General features: G+C 39.9%; 1 protein-coding gene across 1 annotated transcript in view; it reads right to left on the minus strand.

The window, feature by feature from the left end:
* Positions 1 to 956: 956 nt before the first annotated feature.
* The window catches only part of LOC105462478 (homeobox protein unc-4-like), a 51,107-nt gene continuing 25,489 nt past the window's right edge, over positions 957 to 26,574 (minus strand). Inside the window, exons 2-4 of the mRNA XM_011709101.1 lie at positions 9,528 to 9,700; positions 2,612 to 2,815; positions 957 to 1,619 (exon numbers count right to left, since the gene is read on the minus strand). Of these exons, the coding sequence (XP_011707403.1) occupies positions 957 to 1,619; positions 2,612 to 2,815; positions 9,528 to 9,700 (1,040 nt within the window). The remainder of the gene's footprint in view (positions 1,620 to 2,611; positions 2,816 to 9,527; positions 9,701 to 26,574) is intronic.

Genomic DNA, 26,574 nt, shown 5'->3' on the forward strand with positions numbered 1-26,574 from the left:
TCTCTCTCTCTCTCTCTGTCTCTCTCTTTCATTCTCTCTTTCTCTCTCTCTCTCTCTCTTCCTCGCTTTTTCTGTCTTACCTCAAAGACGGACGTGCCGCCTAACCGGCGAGCAACGTCCGCGTTTTATTGCACATTTTTCCATTCTCTTCTTTAAAAGGAGACACAATGGACGAAATCAAACGCACTCGATCTACAACGGTCACGCATGCATTCGATATGTCGAACTGATATAAGTCTTGCCGGTCCGTGCGGCCGACGGCGCGGGAATTTAGATCCTCGAATTCCTCCGGAGTCCAAAGAGTCCCAGAATTACGCGCGTAATCAATCTATATAATTTTGACTCAAAACTGCGAATTTTTTCAATCTCTTCAACACTCCCTCAACTTGTGTCCATATTTCCTCTTCCCCTCCCCCCCCTTCCCTCCCCCCTCTCCTTCAATTGCTTCCGACTTCGAATTTCATGTGCAGACTCTCCGGGACCTTCGGGACATCGAGAATCTAGACGCGCGCATTCGCCGACGGACGTCGAGAATGTTTACAAGTACGCGAGGATTATTCATGAACCTAGCGATTTCAGTCAAAGCGACGGGGAACCGTGGGCTGCGAAACGGGGGTGGGTGGGGGGGGGCGGGGATGTTACCGTACATATAGCCAGCTCTTTCGCGCGATTTCACGGCCAGGGAAGTTACCAGTTATACCAGTTCCCGCGGCTTTTCACGCTTCAAGCCTTCGCTCATTCCCGTTGGTCACTTCACACCGTTCACACTTGGTAATCCCCGACGAGCGGATCGGTTACCCCCGATCTCTCTGATCGCCGCTCTACGCGCCACCCTCGACCGCTCGTCAACTTTTTTAATCCCGGACACACGCTCTCGGCGTCTCTCTCTCTCTCTCTTTCTCTCTCTATCTCTCTTTCTTTCTCTCTCTTCGTTGATCGGTCGCCCCCGTCATTCACTACGTCGTGGAGGGCGACGTGCAGGCCGATGAGACCGGCGACGTCGGCGACGTCGGCGTCGCCGGCCTGCGATCCGACGCCGCGCTAGTCCGATTGTTCCCCAACAGGCTGTCGATGGAGAACGGGTTCAGCCTCTTCCTCTCCTCCCTGCCCTTCACCGAGAGATCGATGCTGCCGCTCTGGACCTCCTCCTCGGCCTGCCGGATGAGGCTGCGGGCGCCGCCGTTGCCGGCCGGCTGACGGCCCGCCCCGACGCCCACCAGCTCGCGTCGTCGCTCCAGCAGGCTCAGGCCCCAGTGATGGATGCCGGGCTGGTGGTTCAGGTGCTCCATCGGCGGATTCTGCGGCGGGTTCTTCCGCGGGTTCTCGCCGCTCTCGCTCGCGCTGTTGCTGCTGAGCTGCGGGAAGCACTCGCCGTCCACGGAACCGTCCGCCGCCGAGTCCACCCGCTCGCTGCCGCTCTCGCTGCAGGAGTCCAGTCCGCCGACCACGTCGATCTCCTCGTTGCCGTCCACACCGGACGCGGATATGTTGCCGTCGCCGCCCAGGCCCAGCTGGCCGAACGTGCCGCTCAGGGGACCGCTCCCGGAGCCGCGACCCGACGCCGCCTCGCTGCGAGACTCCCACTCGGCACGCAATGTCGACAAGTCCACCGTTATGCCCTGAAATTAAGAAAATGGAACAACCCGTATTACATAACTACTGTTTAATTTGTACGTTAATCTGAGTGGATACGATCGGCCACTGCAGTCAGATGTAAATGCTAATACACTGAGAGAGAAAAGCGTTCGGTATTTGTGACTATAATTGCGCAAAATAATTATGGTTAGAGGCTCAATTTCATAGTTATCACTGCAATAATGTTAGTAATAATTACCAATTTTTACCAAGCTGTAATTCTATGAAATTATATTTCTACCAAACCAAATATAGTTGGGAAATGACTATACATTATTGTTAAATTATGATAATTGTAAGCATTTTTTTTCTCTGTCTCTCTCTCTCTCAGTGGTTCGAAATGTGGTTTGGTCAGTTTGTGCCAAATGCGTAAATGCAGAATCGACAGAACTTTTACAAATGTTGCAATTGTAAAAGATATTTCTAAAATTGTATGTTATACGCACGGAAAGAACGATTTTGTTGAAAGGACTAAAAATTTTGCTAAAAACAGATCTAAAAATAATTTTTTGTTGAATCATTAAAATAATTTGTTGGAATGTTAAAACTGATAAGCATTGCTATAAAACATTTTGATATTTTAACAATCACTTTGACTTTCGCACAAAATTATTTTTATTATTGAACAAAAATTATTTTCAGATCTGGATTCACCAAAATTGTTCTTTCCGTGTGTAATCATGCTTCTGTCAAATAATCAAATATCAAATTGTTGATAAAATAGAGATAGACTATATAGCAGAAAATTTTAAGAAAAAATATTTGTATTAGAAAAATTTCTAAATATTTTGAAAAAGTATTTCTGTCGCTGTTCTGCAATCCTCAAATATACAATGATTTAAGCGAAGTCAAAAATTCTTTTCATCTTCCGAAAGAAAGTAATGCGCTCGAGAGAAGATATTAATACACGTAAGTAACGTAAGTACTTTGAAATTTTTAAATTGCGGAAGGATATTTTCGCGAGCTTGCGGCTTACTTTAGCAGCGAGCTTCCGCTGCTGTCTCTCGAGGGCTTTCAGCAACTTCTTCTGTCGCCTCTCGCGCTCTTTCCGTCTCAGCTCCTCGGGCGGGATAGGTTCGCCGCTGCAGCTTTGAGGGTGAGCGTTATGCGCCGGCCTTCCGGGGCCCTTTTTCGTGTGCTCCTTCTTCCGCCACTTCGCCCTTCGATTTTGGAACCACACCTGTAATGGCAATTAATATTTCTAATGAGCTACACTCTGTTAAACATTAAGGGATTAAATTCAGATTAAATTTCTTAAGTCAAATAACAATTTTGTTATTTTCAACTTTTATGCGTGTCGAAATTTATTACTTCAATGCAAAACATGTAGTTTAAAAAACAGCTTATCTAATTAATTCATTTCTATGTTTAGATTTCTTAATTTTAAAGCAAACAGCGCCCATATCAACGTATGCATATTGCATTAATAAATAAACCAAAATTTAAAATCAAATTGAATATATACATTTCTTCAATAAAATTGTTTAACTCCATTCTTTTGAGTTAAAACACTGTAAGAGCAATGGCAACTTATGGAATAATTAAAAATGCCTCAAATTGGGTATAATTTGACATTACAAATTTAATAGCGCAAACCTCTGTTAAAAAAAATTGAATATTTTCTTCGTCGAGAAAGGCGGAATCAGGATGTGCTTCCTCCAGTCTATTTCGTCAACGTCGGTCAAATTCTGACCACGACTCGACTTGCCTTCTATTATCTGCTTCCACAGAAAGAAGATTAAATCGACCACAAGTTCGCGCCAATTGACGTCGACGAAAGCTAAGCGTCGTTCCCCCGCAGGTCTTGAATTGTAACGGGCGTTCGCGGCGTCGCGTAAATTTGCGGATCCTCCCCTCTCCTCCCCCCCCCCGGATCTCTTCCCACCCGCGTCGCTCGCCCTCCGCATCCCCCACGTGAAATTTCCCTGCGAGAGCTGCTTAAATCACAGCGCCGCCTTCGCCGCGGCGCTATCAGAAGCGACACGAAGGGCGGATGCATTAAGTTCCGAAATTACAGGAAGGCTCCTGTCTCAGGACGAAGGACCAACGACCCTCCCGGGTGTCCTGATTCATTGAGGACGACAACCCTTTGCTCGCGTGAACGCTCGTGGCATGAACGACGATTTAGGGCTAGCGTGAGCCACGACGCCGACCGAAGGGTAGCGAGGGCATTCTCCCCCTCCCCCCCCCCTCTCTCTCTCTCTCTCTCTCTCACACACATTCTCTCGAGGGGCGAGAGAAGGTGGCCGTGGAGGGAGAGATGAAGACATTAGTTGTACGGCCCGGCCGGCGAGCGGCGCTGAGCTCACGCGAGCCGAAGATCAATAGATCCCCTCGGCTCCCTGAAACACCTTCCTCGCGTCACGTAGCTTTACGAAACTTTCTTCGACTCCGGGACACTTTACAAACCCCTGAACGAGCCCAAACCAAAGCGCTCGTTCGTCTCTCTCCTGTCCCTTTCTCTCTTTCTCTCTCTTTCCGCCCGCTATCCGCGAATCCCCGTTACTCGCGATTAAACTTCGGACGATCGTAATTAATTCGATTACTTCGACAGCTCTATTTAGAATCCGTCGCACGCGCTTACGCTATTTAATTTTCTCTAGCCTTTCGACTTTCAGCTCGAGCCTGCGGCCGTGCTTTAACTCCAGAAAGTAAACATATTTCGAAAAAGTCTAATAAGGATAAATCTATTCGACGTGTGAAATTTAAATTACATTTTTTAATTATTTTCGTAGATATACCTATTTTATATTTTTATACATATTTTATTTATTTATTTTGACGAGATGTACATATATCCACAAATAAAATAAAATTCAATATTAATTAACAAATATATTTATTCGAAAAAAAATGGTATTTTTTAAATATCTCTAAAAAATAACATTAAAAAATCTTCGGTAACATCTAATCAACGTATCTTAACTAGTTCCAGGGGTAAATTCCATAAATTGCTACAGCTACCGAAGTAATTTCCAGCCCGATAATATCTAAGTGCTGCATTTTTTTATGTTGATAATTCCAATTAACCTGTCAACTCTAATTTCATTATTTATTTCATTATTTGATATCATAATTTGCAGAAAAATGGCAATCCACGATATCATCGAGCAGCAAAACAAATCTTTTGATTAAATTATTGTAACTTTATCTTGGAAAGAGTAAGATCTAAAAAAGATTACCGTACACGGAAAGAATGAAATTTTGTTGAAAGGTCTACATATTTTGCTGAATACAAATCTGAAAGTAATTTTTGTTCAATAATCAAAATAATTTGTTGGAAAGTTAAAAACGATAGGCTATAAAACATTTTGATATTCTAACAATCATCTTGACTTTCCAACAAAATTATGTTGATTATTAAACAAAAATTATTTTCTGATCTGGATTCAGCTGCAAAATTGTTCTTTCCGTGTAGATTTGATTTTAAAACAAAGCATATACAAAAGGAAAAGGGGATTTCAATACAGACGCAATATTGCAAATTCCCAAATCGTGCAGATGGAAAAATCGGCGTTCGATCAATTGGTCCGCCGATCGAATTTAGAGGATCGGTTTCCGAATTCGTCGAGAATTATTCGGCTACCGCGCGGCTCGTCTGAAACCTTAATACCCGCTCGAATCTCACGCGGGACGGTCCCGCCTGGGCTCACAGTTCAAAATCGGGCACAGCTGTAACGCATTACATTAACGCGATACACGCGGGAAACACGAGTCGGGCATTAGCGCGGCTATTCGTCAGGAATTATCGACGACCGATAGCGGTTTAACAAGCTGTTTCTATCCCGATGAGAGCTTGATCTTTCTCTCCCCGTGTTCCGGCGGACTAAATAACACAGTTTTTCTCTTCCCCCCCTCCCTCCCCCCTCCCCCCGTCGTCGCCGCCACGTCGAGGAGGTGCAGGCGGTGCAGCCTTTACATTGTAAGCGCACGACTGGCCTGACACGCATAAAGCGTATATCTTTTATGGCAGCAAAAACTCGAAGAAACGACGTCGTTGTCGATAACCGTAATCGGCCATACGGAGGGCCCCGTCGGGGAAAGATAATGCATTCTAATGTAATTATGTTTCCGCCAATTAATAAACGATGTTTTCCGCGCGCCGTGCCGATAAGAGCCGCTCTGTCTCTCTCTCTCTCTCTCTCTCTCTCTCTCTTTCTCGCTTGACCGATTAAATTGTTTCACATACCATAATTAACCCTTCGCTTTAATGGTCTTCCCGGTCGTTTTATCGTAATAGGAAGCACTCATTGTCAGTCGGTCGGCACTTTACGCCGCGGAGTGCGTTGGAAAAATGCGGGAAGTAAACGTCGAGCGGGGGGGGGGACGGGGAGGGGGGAGAAAACCGAAGAGCGGAAGAGAGCCGAACGATCGTATTGTGTCCGTCTCGAGTAATTCCTCTATTCAATCGTATCTGCCTCTCTCTTCTCTATACTCGCGAAAAAAAATAAATAAATAACGATGATTTCGAGCTCGATCGAGCAGCGGCGTTTCGCCGCGAGAGTCGCGCGTAAACAATGGCCCGTATAAATAAAATCGTAGAATAATCGCGTCACGGTTAGCGGCCGCACGATTGGACTCGACGTTTTACAAGCTGATGGTCGTTTCACCGCGCTGCGCGGACCGGCGCGGTGCTGCACGAGAGCCCGGCCGCGGCCGGCTCGTCGTCGCGGATGCAAATAGCGCTCCTTGATATAATAGCGACGTCGCGTCCGCGAGAGCCCTTTCGCGATAAATCAAAACGCACGGTTCCCGCGATGATTTACGACCGGGTGGCGTATATACGAATTTCGGCCACACACACGCGTATAAGGTATATAACACACGCGTGCGCGCGCAAATTTCGCGGACGGTACGTAATAGACGCGAAAACCGCGCGAGATCGAGCGATAACGCGAGAGATCGTCCGCCATATATAACGCCCGCGGCGGCGCGTCCGGAGAAAATATTGATCCCTCCCGGAGTGCGCACTCGAATTCTCGAGTGTCTCTCCTATTCGATCGTCGCGAACGGAGAGAGATCGGATCGGATTTTGGCTGGTGGAGCGAGCGCGGCGCGGCGCGGCGCGGCGGATGATGGCGTATGACGATAACCCGCGGCCGGAGAGAGCCCGGGTGACACAATGTGACACGATGTCACACAGCCGGTGCGCGTCCTTTCGATGGTGCTTCCCCCACGACAGGGAATAGCTCTCAGATTAGATAACATCGATCACCACCGTACGATAACCCCCCCCCCTCTCCCCCGACCTTCCTCCCTCCCTTCCTCCTCTCTCTCCCCCCCCCGACGAACGCGTATGTCCCGCTGCGGGCGCATCTCCTCCCGGAATATCGGACAACAGCCAGATAAACGTGGCCGACAATCGGTCGACGGCGGCGCTTGTCGACGCCCGCGCGAACAAATCTAAGTGTCCGAAGATGCTCTCGCGGAATATCGAGCCCCGCGCTTTCCGCTTTCCTATTATCGAATATACAATACTTATATACCTTCGCAACGCGCATCATCGAGACATTAATCTCTCTCAACCCTTGAGAACCGCGCGCGCGGCTTCGAATTTGGCCCGAACTCCACGACACATATTCGACGCGGATTTATTCAGTCCACTGGCGGCTCTATCTGGAGATCGACTCGGCGATAGACACGAATTTAAAGTGACTTCGGGATCGAATTTTCGAGGGTCGACAGACAACCGGGGCGGGAGGGGGGGAGAGGGGGTTGGTTCCGGCCTCGGACCTTTGCCCCCTTTTCCCTTCTGCCCTCTCCCCTCTCCCTTCCCAAGCTCCGTCTCGAGGGGGTAGTTAGTCCATCTGGTCCGTTACCTTCGGGGATCTACTCGAGGGTGCAAAACCGACGCAGATTTATCCGCTCGACGATCGTCCATTTAAATAACACCGGCGCCGATAGGACGCCATTGTTTCCCAATAATGTTTTCGTAAGGGTAAACTCGCCAATCTGTCTTCTTCTTATCTCTTCATTTATTTACACAATGAACGCTTTGAGATTTGTTTTTCCAAGAAACGTGAGCCCACTATACGGTTTATGATCCCCGTCAGAATTCAGGATAGAGTTCCATTTGCAATTTTATGTGCCGTGTAACACGGGAAACATTTTGCTTACTTGCTACAACAACGACATAACTGAAAAAGAAACAAAGTTTCTCACAAAATAAGTTTCAATATTTTGAATTATTAAAATTTTGTAATATTAATTTTAAAATGCAATTTTGGTATAATAACTGATTGTAGAGAGGAATAAAAGTTCTTTCTTTTTTCTTTATGTCTTAACTCTTTTTCTGCAAGCAATTTAAAAGTGACAATTTTCGAGTTATGTATAGCTGTCATAGCAAATGAGCGATTTGAAGTATCAAAATAGACATAAATAAAAGATACAACATAAAATAACAAACAGATTGAATTCTATCCTGAAATTATAAGTCGAACTAAATTATAAGTCGAATTAAAGGTCTGAAATAAGCTTTATAATGTTTAACCTTTAAACCACTATATCGGTCTCACAAACCGCTATTGAAACGTTACTTGTCAACCATTTTCTTATTTATCACCATTTAAATATATTTTATTTCTATTGTACACGAGATTTTTTGTTCCCTTCGCATTAAAACATATAGTTTTCTTTTTCCCCATCACAAATATTCAGAAAACATATTTTTATTATACATAACTTATAAAATTAGCGAGAGCATAATAGCGGCTTGTCAGACCGACATTGTGGTTAGTGTAATTTTGTGGGATGTGGTGGTTTAAAGGTTAAACATAAAGTAGCCTATTTTAATTATAAATACGCGCAACAATTGACAAATTGACAAAGTCAACGCGCATAATTAATTTTTCACGGAAACCAAAATATTGGCATAACATATCGAGACGTGAATAGCGTAAAAAATTAGAACCCTATCGAAGATCTATCACGACGACGTGGGCACGGCACGTGTCATTAAGATTCCGCGAAACTGGCATTAAATCCGTTCGACGTACGGCCGGCCTTCTTCCGGCATTCGGACAGCTCACGCCCGACGCGCGACATTCGTCGAATGCAGTCCAGCCGAAATCCTTCGACAGGACCGCGAAGGGTGAGAGCTCTCTCAATTTCACGGCCGGTCGGACATACGGTTACCCTTAGGTCCCTCAAGCGGATATTTATATTTATCCGCTTAGACACGCGTGTTAGGCCCCGCAAATAGCGCATACATCCGTTCCCCTCTCCCGTACGCCGATGATGCACCTCCTCGTTTTACATATCTCGTCAACCTCCTCCTCCTCCTCCATTCTTATATCTCCTCTTCGTATCGCACTTCCGCATTCGTACTCGCATTACATGCCGCAAATAATTCAATATATTATTTTGCAATTCTATTCCTCGTCCGTTTCTCTCGTTGCGCACGTTGGACAAGAATCACGCGATGTTCGTACGGGGTGTACTTAATAACAGCGTTGTTTCCTCTGCGCCATAAATTTTTCAATAAAATTAGAGCTTTGCTCGGTGAAAAAGTGGATAGAGAATAAACGAAACGGCTTTATAATTTTGCAACATATTAAGTGCACTTTTGTAACTATATTGAAAATCTTGTTAAAGCTTAATCCACTTTGTAAGTTGACTACATTCACTCCGTTTTGCAGTAAATCGGCTGAATTGAATAAAATTAGTCGCATCGATTAATGTCAGAACGTATAACGCGGATTGATCGAAATGTCCGAAGTTTTCTAATCAACTTTCTATCTCGTACTTTCATTTGTCTACGAATCGACGGCTACCAATATCAACCTTCTCTTATTTTGATTACCGTTATATATATACGATTGTGGGAATGTAGTGTCGGCGATGTTCTATGTTGTATACAACAAAATAAGTGAAGGCCGGAGGAAGAAACTTACTGCCACGCGGCTCTCTTTCAGCTCGAGTCTCACAGCCAGTGCTTCTCGCATAAAGACGTCGGGATAATGACTCGACAAGAAGGCCCGTTCCAATTCCTCCAACTGCCAACTGTTGAAGTTAGTCCTGCTTCTTCGCCTCTTGTTGCCGCCCTCATCCGATTCCCCGTCGCAACCTGTAAGAAAGAACATACAATATTCAGAAGAAATTCGGATAAACCGGCCCGTGAAACGTAAAGCTTCCACATAAATACAGATGTCTAAAATCCCGAAACTTCGAATTGAAGTCTCTCTTGAGACTTCAAAAATCAAAGACAAGAAGATTCAATCAGCACCTCGATAATTGTAAAATATTAAAGTAAATAATGTTACACGGAAAGAACAATTTTGCTGAATCGAGATCTGAAAATAATTTTTGTTCAATAATCAAAATAATTTTGTGCAAAAGTCAAAATGATTGATAGAATATCAAAATGTTTTATAGCAATGCTTATCAGTTTTAACACTCCAACAAATTATTTTGATGATTCAATAAAAAATTATTTTCAGATCTGTTTCTAGCAAAATTTTTAGGCCTTTCAACAAAATCGTTCTTTCCGTGTACGAATCTTTAAAATTCGGCATTTAAGAAACTGTCAATATGGCACAGAACACTCCAGCAAGATTGCAGCAACGTTGCAACATTCCAGCAATATTGCTCTGTTATTATGCGGGCAATTTCTTAAATGCTGAATCTTGAAGCTTTAAAACATTGTCTTTGATAGCCATATTGCAGGAATGTTGCAATGTTGCTGCAATATCGCTGGCACGTTCCATATGCTATTTGGATGTTCACGAATCTGAAAAACACAAACATTAACGAGAGTTGAGATTCGAAAGTACACCGTTAGACATTGCCGGAATTTTCAACCTCGTAAGTCAACATCGAAATTTTCGGACTTCAAGCATTAAAATTACTCTCTCCGAGACGTGGTTCTCTCCGAAGGATTCAAGAACGTTCGACATCGCGAAGAGCGAGAATGTAATGACCCGAGGAGAAGCTTGAAGGAGCAGAGGTCCCTGGGATCTGCCGATGCCGATGGAGATCTAAAGGTCCAGTGTGCGCTAGGTCTAGGAACAGAAGAGAGCCGAGAGAGGGAGAGAGAGAGAGTAAACGATAACGGCGACATAGGCCGTACACCCGCAATTACTTAATCGGCGGGCGCTATTGTTGCTGCGCGGCGGGATCGGCGTAAGTGCATGTCTCGCAGCGAAAACAAATGCAGTAGTTACGCTAACCGCCGAGCAATAATGCCGGGGCCCCGTAGTTGTAACGGCCGACGCGCGCGTTCCGATAATGAAGTTAACCATGTAGTAAAGTGTGCACTCCTCTTCAATCTTCTCCTCCGATCGAGCAGCTGCACCGGCGCGGCGGCGCGGCGCGGCGCGCTCGCTTTCGTGCTCGCCACTTTGCCGATGTAAATCGATGAATTCGCGCGCGCACGCACACTTCGCGCTGGGCCCCGCGTGTACCCCGGGTCCCCCTTTTTGCTCGTGGTGTGGTGTCAAGCCGAGCGTGACGCGAGTAACGGAGAGAGATTATAGCGGCAATCATCATTGTTAGACATAATCTAACAACGTAATAATTCTTAACGCGAGTTCGTACCTGTATATACGTAATTCCAGAATCGCGCTCGCGCGCGGAGAGGCCGCGCGTATCGCCGGGGTTAAGATTTTACAGATAAAAAGAAGGAACTTTCGAGCGCGGGTCGCTTTTGCGGATTAATACGTACCTGACTCGAAAGTCGCTCAAATCGCTCAATCGCGTCAATTTGCTAAGAATCCACAGACCTGCACATTCCGACCCACGACACTCTCACATAGTCGGAAAATCCGTGTGTTAAATTTAATATATTTCACACGTGTCATCAAATTTTTCTGATTAATTTAACACAAGATAAATATGTTAAAAGGTTAATATAAACATTAGCACAAAAAATATAATACCTATACTTTGACAAAATTTGGGAACAAATTGTGGAAACGTATGTTTCTTCAGCAAAATTAGCACGTTAAAAAAGGTAATACTGGCACAATTTGTAAGCAAACTGTGGAAACATGTTTTTTTAGTATAATTAACACTTATGTTAAATTAACATGTATTTTCATTTATTAGAATTTACGTTTTAAAACATATCATTTTCATGTTATTTAAGTTACAATCGCTTATTCATAAATTGTGTTATTTTGACACAAGAAATGTTGAATATCAATAATTTAAAACAAAATATTTAAATAACATATAATTACGTTAAATTAACACTCGATTATGTTAAAAATTCAACACAAAATTTTCAGGATTTGAGTGGACCATTTCTAACACAAATACAAAATGTTTTTCACTGTGTACTACTACATTCTAAAACTACATTATTTTTCTATTATTTATTTACTTACTCATAAATTTCAATACTAAGTAATGTTAAATATTAATTTAATTCAAAATACTGACATAATCACATTATGTTAAATTAACACTCGAACATGTTGAAAAGTCAATATAATAATTTTGAACAAGAATCGTTTTTAAGTACAAGATACAAAATGTTTTCTACTGTGTAACGCTGTGTAATGCTGCTTATTATAAACTGTCGACTCGACAGTCTTAAACGCAATTCATTCAACGTTTATCCCCGCATGAGAGAGCAAAAAAGTTTTGTTATCGCTTGTTATTGTTAATTATTGCAAGAAAGTTACGATCATGCGAGTAATAATTTACCTTTCCTTTTTCTCAAAGGAGTCCGAGTTTGGCGAACGATCGGCGCGATCGTTGCATCCGGGGCAGGCGGAACGTTATAATTTGCGGCAGCCTATCTCGCGCGTGATCGATATCGATATCGAATTAAGTACTGTATACTTTCGACGGGAATTATTATGTTCGTGCGACACGAAAATGGAGGACGACGTCGATGGCGGACGTGATCGCGAATTTATCTTAATTTCGCGCCATTTGTAACCGCGGCGCAAGGTAAACATCTCGCCGGGCGCCGAGTGAATCGAGTCCTTATACAAAGTGGCCTTAAACACGTAATCTAATATGGGAGGGAGGTAAAAAAAAAAAAAGAAAGGGAAAACAAATTACACGGGCGTAAAAATTGAAAGAGAAATCAACATCGAGTGTTAAAGCTGTAAAACGATACGAGAGAGACGAGATTGTAAAGTGCACATCACGGAAGGAAAAAACGACGTGTACTCGTATATGTGAAACGAACGCACGGTACAGTTAAAATGTTATAACCGAAGGAAGAGGCCGTTTTTATAATTTATATCCGTCTAACCGGAGAGGAAAAACGGATTCGCGACGATGCCACCGATATTGCGCAAAATCCCCCTTGGTATTGATTAAAATGGCGTCGGTTCCGGGCCGAGCGACGTCCGAGGAGGCAATAACCGGCGCGCGCGATTCGCGACGGAGAGAGAGAGAGAGAGAGAGGAAGACAGACTCGCGTACCGAAAATCGCTTTCCCATCTTATCCCCGGGCACGCGCGAGATAAGCAGCATGCCGGCGTATTGAATAAACATGGAATTCCAGTGATTTTACGAGGACAGTCTCCGCCACCCCTGCACCCTCGGCAACGGCGGGGGCAATATCTCCGACGAGGATCGGCGGTTCCGTGCCGCGTGTATGCATGCTAATGGCCGGAATTGAATAAAAGATCGGGAATTATGATTGACCTGGGCGATGCCGGCAATCCTCCCCCTGCTGCCTTCCCCTCTCTCCCTCCTCCCCCCTCCCCCTCCCGCGGTCGTGGCTATCTCGAGGAGTAAAACGGAGATGGAAATGAACGCTCGATCGCGGGTCCCGGAGATCTCTTGCTTTTTGCGAGGGGAAATCCTCAACTCCCCGCGATTGCAGGATTCCGATATTGACTACGTTAGCGCAAGCGATGTAAAAGATAAGTACTATATATATTTGTACGATTTTACCTCGCATCCAAACATCTCGTATAATCCAAGACGGATAAAACCGAACGGAACGTTTACTGTTATGAGCAAAAAACGTAGAGATTTTACAGATTTTACTGCAGGCTTGTAATGTACATACACGCGAGGAGAACGGTTTTGCTAAAATATATAAAAATTAGGTTAGATATTATGTATAGTTAGAAATAATAATGTTGCGACCGTTAAAATACAGCCATAAATATAAAGCATCCTCAATTTATTTTCTTGGAGAAAAGGTGGTAATAAAAGTCAAAAAAACCAAATATTAAAGTTGTTTAAAAAATAAATATTATTTTTTAGTAAAAATGTTTTTCAGTTTATTTTTCGTTAGATGTAGAATATTTACGTTAATTTATAAAAGTGCTTGAAACATGATGATAATTAATGCAAAAAGACGTTCTAGCAACCGGCTCGATTCACAATAGTTATTTAAATTATATAGTTATTTTTATGATTTATGTACATACAATTATTTTCAGATCTAGCTAAATTTTTGGATACTTTGTCAAAATCGTTCTTTCTGTATAGAAATGGAAGTAAATTTATTATAAATTCCAGAACAACGTTTTCGTGTGATAAAAACGTGGATATCGCGGATTAAAGTGGTCAATTGATATGTGCTAACAGTGTCAACATATAAAATGCAGGATCGTGAGATAAAAGTCATCGACGTCGCGTTTTATTTCGATCAGCATTCGAGAAGCCGGTCAATTAAGATTTACCGATGGCAGGTAGAGGCGCGTTTGCGAAACGATCCGAGATTCGTCGTTGAAGTGCGAGTCCGGAGGGGGGAAGGGGACCGATGAAAAATCGCGGGGCTGGGCATTAATCAGCGTAATTAGACGCTATTTATTCGCGAAGCGTCTCGATCGTTCGCTTCGCATCTCGCTCATTATTGATAATCTATAATCCGTATAATAACCGCCCTGAGCGGCAATGGCAGGTTGAGGGATCGTGTATCGCGAACGATAGTACCTTTATCGTGTCAATGCCGGGCCAATCGCCGCGCTCACTTGCGCCAAATTTCATAATGGATTAAAGCGGCGGTAATTAATAATCCCGATCAAACGCGGCGATTTGAAGTGTACGCGCGTGATTTCGACGTTAAAAGACGAGAAACAAATTACTCAGGACAACAAAACATATAAATATCGTTTTTTTAAGCTTCGCGGAAAAAACGAGTTTGCTGAAAAGTCTAAAAATTTTGCTATAGATACAGATCTGAAAATAATTTTGTTGTACCGCCAAAATAATTTTGTCGGAAATTCAAAAATGATAAACATTACTGTAAAATGCTTTGATATTCTAGCAATCAGTTTGAATTTTCAACATAATTATTTTCAAATCTGCATCCAGCAAAACCTTCAGATCTTCCAAAGTCATTCTTTTCGTGTATAGATCTAAAAATAATTTTTAATTGGACTATCAAATTAATTATGTATAGGAAACTGAAGCACACGATGAGCAATGCTGCAAAAATTTTTGACATTCTAACAACCAACTTGAGCGATCTAATCATTATTTTGACAGTCCGATAAAATCACTTTCAAATATGTATAGCTGAATTTTTAATTTACTTCAACAAAACGATCCCTTCCGTGCTGATTCAATTCTGTTCACAAAACCGGATGACAGCCGATTTATAATTTTGGACGTTTCTCGAGAAACGATCGCTGCATTTCAAGTAATATAATTACACGCAAAAAGAGGATTAGCCAATGAAGCTAAAATATAGCTATGGCACCTAAGATATATGTATCATTGAAATAGGGACAGCTAAATGTCGTTGCTGCCGAAGTTTAATTTATTATAGTTATTAAAATGTAGATGCTACAGCAAAAAATATTTGCTGCTAAAAGCAAATAATATTTAGCCGAATTTACTATGTTATTTTATCTTCGCAATAGAGTAATAATATTTGCAATATATAACTTATATATTGCAAAATATCAATACTAAATGCGCTGTAAATGTGCATATATGGCAGTGCCACATTGCAAAAACAATTATACGAATCAAATTTTCGCGCGTAGCTGTAAACTTAGCTCTGTGTGCTAAATGTGTGCATGATAAGACATTTAGGTACACATGCCATCTTTTAAAGGTGTGCGAATATTTTGAATTCGAATCAAATCGAATCGAATCACAGTAGATTCTATTCGTTTTCGAATCTACAAGATTCGAAATAAAATAGTTTGAGAATTTCGAATCAACAATGGTTCGATTTCGAATCAATCGCCTGTTTTATTTGGTTCATTTACATTTCCCGCGCGACCAATTATTCTTATCTAATAAATAAGTATTTTTGATATATGTAATGTATTTATATAGATTAATAAAATATTCGAAAACATTCTAACTATTCGTGTATACACATATTATTAATATTTTTTGTTCAAAATTCACAATGTCACATATAAGATCATGATCCTGTGCAATGAGATGTAAATCGAAAACAGGTCTTCAGTTTGTTTAAATCATTGCGTAAAATAATGTAAATCATAAATTTTGATATTTATTACGTTTAAATTAACATGTAATGTTAATCTGGGAAAATATGATTCAGATTCGATTCGTATTTGAATTAAAGAGATTCGATTCGATTCGATTCGACCATGCAAATGCTTGATTCGCACACCTCTACCATCTTTTTAGCTGCTTGTACTAATATATGCTTTTAATTTTAGTTAATAAATTTTTTGTCACAGTGAATGTTTTTCTATCTGTATCATGGAAAGAACGATTTTGTTGAAAGGCCTAAAAATTTTGCTAAAAACAGATCTGAAAATAATTTTTTATTGAATCATCAAAATGATTTGTTGGAATGTTAAAACTGGTAAGCATTGCTATAAAACGTTTTAATATTCTATCAATCATTTTGACTTTCGCACAAAATTATTTTGATTATTGAACAAAAATTATTTTCAGATTTGGATTCAGCAAAATTGTTCTTTCCGTGTAACAGCCGGAACTTAGCAACGACACTAAGGCGGTAGTTCTTATAGTTAAGTTGGATTCAGCTATTGAAATTTAACTGCTATTACTAAGTCATTTTTTTTGCGTGTAATGCGAAAGAAAAAAGATGTAATTATGTAAAAAAATAACAGCGCCGATCGCGGGGAGAAGTTCCATCGGCCGCGGGCCGAAGGCGCGTCACGGTCGTATCACGAAATTAGTCGACTCATTATCATCGTGTCAGGTTCATTATGCGCCGAGATGCGTTACGCCGAGGAGACAGGCCGCTTCCCTCGTTAGAGGAGGAAATGCACAATTCCGCTGCGAGGCGTACGCAACGAAAATAGATTAAGACGACGGGGATCCGCGATCAAACCGGACGTGAAAATTGTTTAACTCGTTCCCTCATAAATTATTTAAGCGCGCCGCCCGCTATCATCTATCAACTTTGATAACCGCGTCCGATAATAACTCCCCCCCCCCTTCCATCCTCCTTTCCTCCTGCCGCGCCGTGCCCGGCCGGTCGAGACTTCGAGACTCTGCAGAGAGACGGAGTGCAACCGCGTAAAATGCAATTTCAAACCGAATCCGTGCGAACGTCGGGAGGCGCGAAAGAAAACGTGCGCCGAGTTATCCACGTGATTTCGCCGAGGTCGATACCGCGGCAACGTTCCGTCGCGCGCGCGATAAAAAGGAATCAAGCTACGCAAATTAATTCTATCGGAGGTTACCGTTTTATAACTTACGATTACACTATCTGACATTCCGCGGTTATAGCACCGGCGAACCAGACGAAATTATTAATGCGTTGAATTCTGAAGATGACATTAAAAATTGTCTATCATACACACTGAAAGAGCCATTTATGGTTGGCCCTAAAAATGACTATAAATTATAGTCAAATAATGATAACTGCAACCATTTTGATGGTAATAACGTATATTAAGTTTCAGTGCTATATATAAATTTGTTGATACAAACTATATATTTGTTGACAAAACTATACATATATATATATAATAATAATGTAATTATTATTACATTATAACAATAAAAATCATATAATAATTATGGTACTAATTATAATTACAAATACCAAAAATTTTTCTCCCAGTGTACATGTACATCTTTACAATTCTTCTCTCAATTGATTACAAATTTTTTAAGTAATTATGCAGCCTTAATCATATATAAGTATAAAGCATCCACAATTTATTGCATTTTCCTGTAGCTCTAATAAACACCAGAGGAAGATCAATAAAATATTAAAATTGTTATAAAATTGAATATTATTTCTCAACAAAAATAATTTTTTTTTATTTTTCGTGAAATAGAACCTTTACGTTAATTTGAAATGTTTGTACTTATGGCCAAGGTTGTATTTTTGTCACACATACACGAAAAGAATGATTTTACTGAAAGGTCTAAAAATTTTGCTGGATACAGATCTGAAAATAATTTTGTTGAACCATCAAAATAATTTTGTTAAAAATTTTAATTGATTGCTAAAATCATAACGTTTTACAGTAATAATACTCATCATTTTTGAATTTTCAACAAAATTTTTAGACATTCTAGGAATCGTTCCTTCCGTGTAAACTTAAATAAATTTAATCGCTCTAAATAAATTTAAGGACTGTCAATAAAAAAGTTTAATAGAGATATTATCAGTTATTTTAATAAATTTTACATTTAACATTCTTATTTTTAATGTTATTATTTTAAATATTATAAAAACTATTTAAATTTAATCCTATAGAATTACTTAAAGCGGACCGAAAATCTTGTTCTTTGTGCAGACATCCTTATACATTTAATACAAATTTTTTTACTTTATTTTCTCACACAAATGCAAATCTGTGAGGAATATCTTTTTATTAATACATAATAACGATAAAAAGATGCTGTCACCGTGTTTTTCTGTTTTCAGTAATGTCAATCGTGTTTGGAATTTAGGTCAGATATCGAAACCTCGAGTATTTTTACTCTGTTTTCTTACGTTGATTGATTTGTTCAGTCTTCTGTTTATTACATTTTATTGCTATTTCTTCTACATAATATTTTAAGCAGCTTCTCAATTTATGTTAACATAATTCTCGTATCTTTAAATTTTGTGATTGTTATAGCATTTTAATCCGTATTTTTATCGTAACGCTAAATTAGCTTGCCGTTATCCTCTTTCTGTTTATCTTTTCCCCTCTCTTCCTTCTCTCTCTCTCTCTCTCTCTCTCTCTCTCTCTCTCTCTCTTCTTTCTCTCTCTTTCCCTCCACATTTTGTGTAAAAAAAGAAATAATAAATAGTTATTAATAACTATTTCTATTAATAAGAAAATTACGATTAATTAATACGAAAATTAATTAAATTTCAATAATTTTATTGAGCAAAAACAATATTTCATAACAACTAAATTAATTTATCTAAAATCCAATAACACTAAACTCATTTAAATTTCAAAAATTTAATTGTTACATAAATAGAAAAAGAATTCTATTACAAAATTATAGAATTCTACTTTACAATGCAAATTTACTTTTAACTTTTTCAAGCTTAAAAAGATTAATTTTTTCAAGCTGTTAAATGATATCGCAGATTCGACATATATCTACAATTGTTAAAACCCGCAAAACTCGTTGAAATATTATGTCAATGTCATACGATTCCAAATCATGGCAATAAAAATTGCATATTTTTCATTAAGATTATTCGTTTAATGAAAAAGTGATTCCGCAATAAGAGCATTTTGCTTAACATACTTAATACCCTTCGTGCTAATCTTTTATTGCCAAACACAATAAAAAGATATTAACGACGGCTTCGGCCTCTGACCGGCCGGATTTAATAAATGACATACACTTCCTCAAACACGATTCTTGTCTGCGATTCCAATGATAATGATCCAATTAGCGGCCGTTTTCTCGGGCGTTCCACTCTGTTTACGCCGCGGTCTATCCATTCTTTTACTTTCAATGTCGCGATCCCGCCGCCTTTTTTAAAATGCGCCTTTAATACTCGGCTGAATAGCTAATAAGCCGTTTAACGATTTACAACACCGACGATTTATGTCCTGTGCAATTAAGCTGATTATCCAAATTGAAACCCGTACCGTGGAATCATCCGCCGGGCACTAAGTATTGATGTACATCGATTAAACTAATATTATACCCGCATTCGTGAACAAATATTTTTCAAGGTTGCATTTGTTTAACACAGCCTGTTAATTATTAGATTATCAAATAAAATTGATTGTCACAAATATTTGAACGTTCTAAAATTGTTAACAATTAGTTTCTTCAAGGTCAATTATTTTAAGAAACAATCGATAAGTAAATTTGGATTTTGTATCAAGTAAAATTCTCTATTAATGATTTAAAATGTAGATATACTCGTACAATTCGATCATTTTCAATCACGTTAGTTCTAAAATAAATTACTCATGAATTACTCGTGCGAAAACTGTTGATTGTACTAGTTTGCGATAAAAAAATTTTTTAACAATTTTAGCTCTTTTTTAATGTACTTTTAGATGCTCAACACTATAATTAAATGTCCAAATTCTCACAATTTTGAGAGAAATAGCATCAAAGAGGACAGAACCGATGAGTTTCAAGAGTTTCATGACGTTGTAGTACATGTTTCTTTTTAAATGTTAATGTCACCCGAAAGTATTAATTTTTATCTTTAAAATGCACTTTGTTTCGTCTCAGTACAATTTTGTGTTTTTGAAATATAGCGATTTAAAAAAAAACTGGTCTTTCCCCACATAATACATGAAAAAGATATTTTATTCTATCTTAATACTGCATTAAGTGAAAAGTACTTAAATGTTTCTGTACCTATATAATATATCGGATCGAACTAAATTAAAAAGAAATATGAAATTGACAAGATACATACAATATGGCTATTTTCAAATTGCCATATCTCGAAAATAAAAAAACATATTGAACAAAAAAACAGAATGCATTTGAAAGCTGAAAATTGATACTTTTACATAGAATTAACGAAAATTTAGAAAACAAATTGCTGCTGATATTTCAAAGTTTATAAAAACTCTCAAATTTTTGCCTCTTTGAGACTATTTTTCTCAAAACGATGATGTGATACAGCAACTTGTTAAACGGAATCGTATTCAGCTTCAAAGACTACGAAAAACGATTACCTTCGTTCAGGCAATGATCCTGAGATTTCAATTTGCAGACTAGTGTTATTTCAGTTTCGTTATTCTTCTAGATCCGGCCGGTCTCACCAATCCCGATTAACGTAATCTGCCGATTAACTTTGTCACCAGAAAGAAACTTTGCCAACAGTAAGACTTTAAAATCTGTTTTAATTCCTAACTTATTCATAAAGATGTAATATACCCACAATATATTTATTATATACTCTTATATGTAATATATTCACGAAAAGAATGATTTGGCTAAAAGTTTAAAAATTAACGTTTAAAAATTTTGCTGGATATACAGATGTGAAAATAATTTTGTTTGCCCCAAAATAATTTTGTTAAAAACTCAAAAATGATGAGCACTGCTGTAAAACATTTTGATATTCTAGCAATCAGTTTGAACTATCAACAAAATTATTTTCAGATCTATATCCAGCAAAATTTTTAGACCTTCCAGAAAAATCGTTCTTTTCGTGTGAATATATAATGTATTCACTCTCTAAATCTGAATCAGTAAAAAAGTACTGAAAAATCACTGATTACGTCAGTACCTATAATCTAACTATAATTTCACTAATAATCTATAATTAAACTTTTCATATTAATCTATAATTTCACGCTGAAAATTTATGTGACTTTTGGAATTTGTTTTAGGAAACGATACAACCAATCCTTTTGAACTTTATAGGGTAATTTTTTATACTATTGAACTAACAAAAAAATATTTTTTTGTCAAAAAAAAAGTATTTATTATGCAAGTAATAATAACTTTTTATTTGGCGTGTCGGCGGGCGGCGTATAATGTAGCGTCGCTTGTATTTAATTGTCTGAAATAAAAAATCCAAAAAGATTATTGTTTATTAAGAGTTTATGCATTAACTGAACCTTTTTTTAATGAAAATAATGCAAAATTGTGAAAATCGCGCAGTTGGAAAAAGAAGATAGTGATTTTGACAAAAAATGTTTCGTATTTATTATATGCAATAAAAATTATTTAATTAAATGATATTATTATAACTGTGGTTCAAATTGTCAAGGAAGTATTTGTGCAGATGTGTGCAAAGTCAATCGGATGAATAGTTTTTGAGTTATCTTGCACGCCGCCAAACACCATCACCGCCGAATAAATGTTATTATTACTTGCACAATAAATACTTTTTTCTGACAAAAAAATATTTTTTTGTTAGTTCAATAGTATAAGAAATTACTCTATAAAATTCAAAAGGATTGGTTGAATAGTTTCCTAAAAAAGAATTCCAAAAATTATCTAATTTTTCAGCATGCTAAACCAGGCTGCCCTGTTAATAATCAGTGATTATGCACTGATTCAGATTTAGAGAACATAGAGATGATAAATTTTCAGTTTTGCAGTTGCAATTCTTAAATTTAATCAGCCGATCAAGTTAACCGGCACTGATGAGATTGCAGATCCTCTATCTCTATATAGTATAAGAAATTATTCTATAAAATTCAAAAGGATTGGTTGAATAGTTTCCTAAAAAAAAATTCCAAAAATCATCTAAATTTTCAGGGTGCTAAACCAGGCTGCCCTGTTAATAATCAGTGACTATGCACTGATTCAGATTTAGAGAACATAGAGATGATAAATTTTCAGTTTTGCAGTTGCAATTCTTAAATTTAATCAGCCAATCAAGTTAACCGGCACTGATGAGACTGCAGATCCTCTATCTCTATATAGGAATATAACTTTAATATATAACATAATATCTAATCATTTGAAACTACAGTTTTTCTCGATAAGTGCCCGTAACATGAAGGCAACTGACGAGACTTAATAAACCGTCTCCCCGTAGATGTGGATTAACAAGGACTGAAAAATTTCCGCTCGCGAGGTGCGGCGCGGCGTGGCGCGGCGCGGCGCGGCCAGCCACGACCAATGACGAAGAGCTGCCATCATCCGGCAATGGTCGACGCGAGATCTCGCGCGAAATTCTGGACCGTCTCGGGGCCGGCAATCAATTTGCTGGTGAACGAGGCGTTTTTATAGACGATTCCACGTCGGTGTGCGCGACTGCTCGCGGCTGTGTGCGTTTAATACGCGTTGACGTGGCACGTTTTTAGCGCGGTGTAATCGCATGATGATACGTTACTGGCCTCTAACGACGCACGCGACCCTTCGTGGCAACTCTCCTTTATGCGGGACGTCTTACTCGCCGGGAAAACGAGCGAGGGAAATGCACGAGAGATGAAAGAACGAAAGAGAGAGAGAGAGAGAAACGAAAAAAGGGACAAGGAGAGAAAGTGCGTGTGTATTATATGCGTGTGCACGTGTAGATATCGGCGAAACTGGTTCTTCGCCAGCCGCGAAGGGCGATAATCCTTTATACCGGAAGAGATCGATCGGGGCAAGTGATTGAAGGCCTGAGAGCGAAAACGGATCTCAAGTAATAATTAATACAGCCTACCTCGTTTGTGAGATTATTTTAATTATACGAATTCATATTCTTCGCGGAAAATGTGTGGACTTTACAAATCGCGCAACCTTATATTCTTGCCCCAAATCCCTCCTCTGCTTTGAGATCGCAATTTATCATTTTATCATATTCTAGAGCACGTAAATTCTGAAAATGTTCGGAGGGTAACGCAAAGTAGATTTACATATATATTCCCTTCTTATCCGAGTTATAAATTATTAAAAATAATGCAAGTAAAAAATTAACATTTTTGAAATAATGAAAAAGAAATTAATCTTATAAAGTCCGATACAGTGATCGGCGCGCTGCAGTTTAAATAACTATAAAAATGTATTTACATAGAATTTAAGAGCCAAGATTCAGCTCCAGCTGTTTAGTTTTTACTTATAATCTATTATTGCTTCTTTTATCTCAAAAATGCTAATTTTTTACTTGTGTCATTTTTCTATCAACGCGGCAATACATCTAAAATAAAATTGGAATATACGTTATTTATTTTTGCGATATCCTCCGATCAACTTCTCAAGATTTGCGTGTTCTGTTTGAGTATAACAAATGAATCTCAAAATATTTCGATCAATTCTCTATACATCGTATATATAGATGCACATATGTATATACATACACATTTTGTAAAATTTGCGTCAAACTTCGGAAATTCAGACCGAGAATTCGACTTCGGAGAATTCAATCAAACCTCCCGAGAAGAGAGAAGTTCCGTGCGGAATTAATGGTTCGGTCATCAGCGAGTTCTGACACACCACCGTGAGAAGAGATTGAGATCTCTAGGAGGAGCACACTCCGAGTGTACCTACCGTCCCCGCGGTCTTCCACGATCCTTCGCCGACCGGCTCGTATAGAGGAACACGCAGGCCAGGCGAGGCGAAACGAGCGAGCTCGTCAGCGTGGCGGCGAAGTGCTCGGCCGAGGGCGTTTAATAAGGCCTTGGTCCTACCTTATATACGCGCGCGTATAAGGTAACGCACACGCCCGAAATAACGTGCAATTAAATTGAAATTACACCTGGGTCGTCCCGGGTAACACCTTTGTGCATTACGCTCGCCATCGCGGCCTTGTCCCGGCGCGAATCGCCGGGCGATTCGCGTGCCCTTCGTACGTTTCGTTGCAGCGTTTGCCTCTCGCGTTGCGCTGAGTGGCGTGGCGTGACGCGTTCCGAGGCGAAAACACGCGGCGTAAACAGCGGTCTTCGACATTAAAGTCGCGGCAGTACAAGCGAACGGTGGCGGCGTCGATTGCTTAAACGACGTTCGTTCGAAACGGCGAAACTGGCGCGAAACTCTGCGTCACGCGCGGTAAAACCGCGATCGTTTCCTTTGTCTCCCCCTGCCCCCCCCCCTCCCTCCACCCGAAGCGTCGTCGGCTCGGATTGCGTCTGGAAGTAAACCATCGGGAAACCTTAGTGACGTCACCCTCGTTGTTTCACGTTATAACGACCCAGCAAACGCAGATAACATGCAATGTTGCGGCAACGTTGTAACATTCTATATTGCAGAAATATTGCAATGTTGCTGCAATATATTGTAGTTATAATCTTTGCCGGATACATATTTGCGTATTTTCTCTCGATGGCTCCAGTTAAGGCTCGGTATAGTTGATTAGACCCCCACTTTCGGTGCGCAAGGAACGTCACTTTGCCGTCGGTGACGGAACGGCGCGTAACGCGAACCGCGAAGCGGCAACCTTTATATACACGAAGGGCACTTACGCGACGAATGCAATTCAGAAGTGAATCTCCGAGTTTCGTAATCACCGGCTTGGTGAGCGCCGCCGGGCCGCTTTCAGGACGCAAGCCCCCATTTAGAGGGTAGTCTCTTGTTAAGTGAGAGCCAACGACGTCATTAGCGTTAGGAACGACATCCTGGCACCCAGGAGACCGCCGCCGCCGCCGCCGCCGCCTCCTCTACCTGGCAAGCAACACCGCACAGTTTCCAGGTGAGGAGGTAACACGCCGACGCGTCCTCTAACCACTTCGGGTCAGCCGAACTCCGCGTTCGCATCTCGCCTCCCCCTTTAAAGCGCGATTAACCTTACTGGAGGACCGGGACGACACGCGAGCACCAAATGCTCAGCCATTTGCGTCCGCGATTACACCCTGCTCCGAAACTCTTCCTTATATCCGACTGCTAAAAGCCTATTCCCAGTAAGCAAGGAACGTTAGATCAACGAAATATTGAATAAACACGAAAAGAACGATTTTGTTTGAAAGGTCTAAAAATTTTGTTGAATACAAATCTGAAAATAATTTTTTTGTTGAAACGTTAAAACTGATAAGCATTGCTGTAAAACGTTTTGATATTCTAGCAGTCATTTTCACTTTCGCACAAAATTATTTTGATTATTGAACAAAAATTATCTTCAGATCTGCAGGATCCAGCAAAATTGTTCTTTCCGTGTAAATTTTATCGTTCTTGTACTTTATAAATGTTTTTAAAATATTACCTAATAATATTTCTCCGAATCTTAAAAAAAATGTCTCAGTAATATTACTCTAAATAACACTATTTGCAACAATATTTCATTCACATGGCAATATTATCGAAATCTCTAGATGTGCGTCAAAGTTGGTTTATGATGACATTTGTATAAATATTAAAAACATACCCTGAAACGTTACATGTTGTTAAATCATCCTAATATATTGCTGAAATGATATTTTGTTTACTGGACTAGTTAAAATCGATCTGCTAAAATCAAGTAATTTTTTAATGTAATAAATACAAGTTAAACATAAAACGGATTTATTAGTTTGTTACAACACAAATTTACAATATTTACATCTTACTTCTCGAGTTTAATTATATGTATATTAACCCTCCAGATCAAAATGATCCGAGCGAAAATTTCACTCACGATTTGTTTTCCAAAAAACTGCCAACGTTTTTGGTTATAACTTTCGACATTTTATCGAAACCTTTCTTCGTTTACAGATTTGGATTCTATATATTCAGCGTTTTGATTGAGAAAAAAATTAATTAAAATTGATTAAAATTTATCGGAGATAGAAACAAAGGAAAACGCGCCACGGGTCCGAAATACCCGTTGGTGTGGATTGGATTGACTCTGACATTGCTGCAGTGGGCTAATAGAGCTTCTCATTACTATTTTATTTAATTATCATGCATATTATCTTTAATAGACGTAGGCTACGATGTTTCTCGGAGAAGGATGCTAATATATGGAAATTGTTTGCCGAGCGCACGTTTGAGTTCATTACTGAGACCTATTATCTTTTTTTTTTGCAGTACCGTTAATAAATAATTTACCAGGCATACTATTCGCGACTTCTTGAAACGTTACTGCAAATTTAATAACGCCGCTGTCTAACAAAGTGCGGGGATCGCTTCTGCGTCAGGACCGACCGGTCGTTTTAGTCCTCGCGGAGGATCGAGGGGAGGGGGGGGTTTGGGAGAATGATCCCGGGAAAAGGGGTTAATAAAGTAATTTAGTCTGGCGCGCGAGAACTGAGTCGACAAGGCACACAGGGGATA

This window comes from Wasmannia auropunctata, unplaced genomic scaffold, assembly GCF_000956235.1.
Source record: "Wasmannia auropunctata unplaced genomic scaffold, wasmannia.A_1.0 LD336097.1, whole genome shotgun sequence".
NCBI classification, from domain to species: Eukaryota; Metazoa; Arthropoda; class Insecta; order Hymenoptera; family Formicidae; genus Wasmannia; species Wasmannia auropunctata.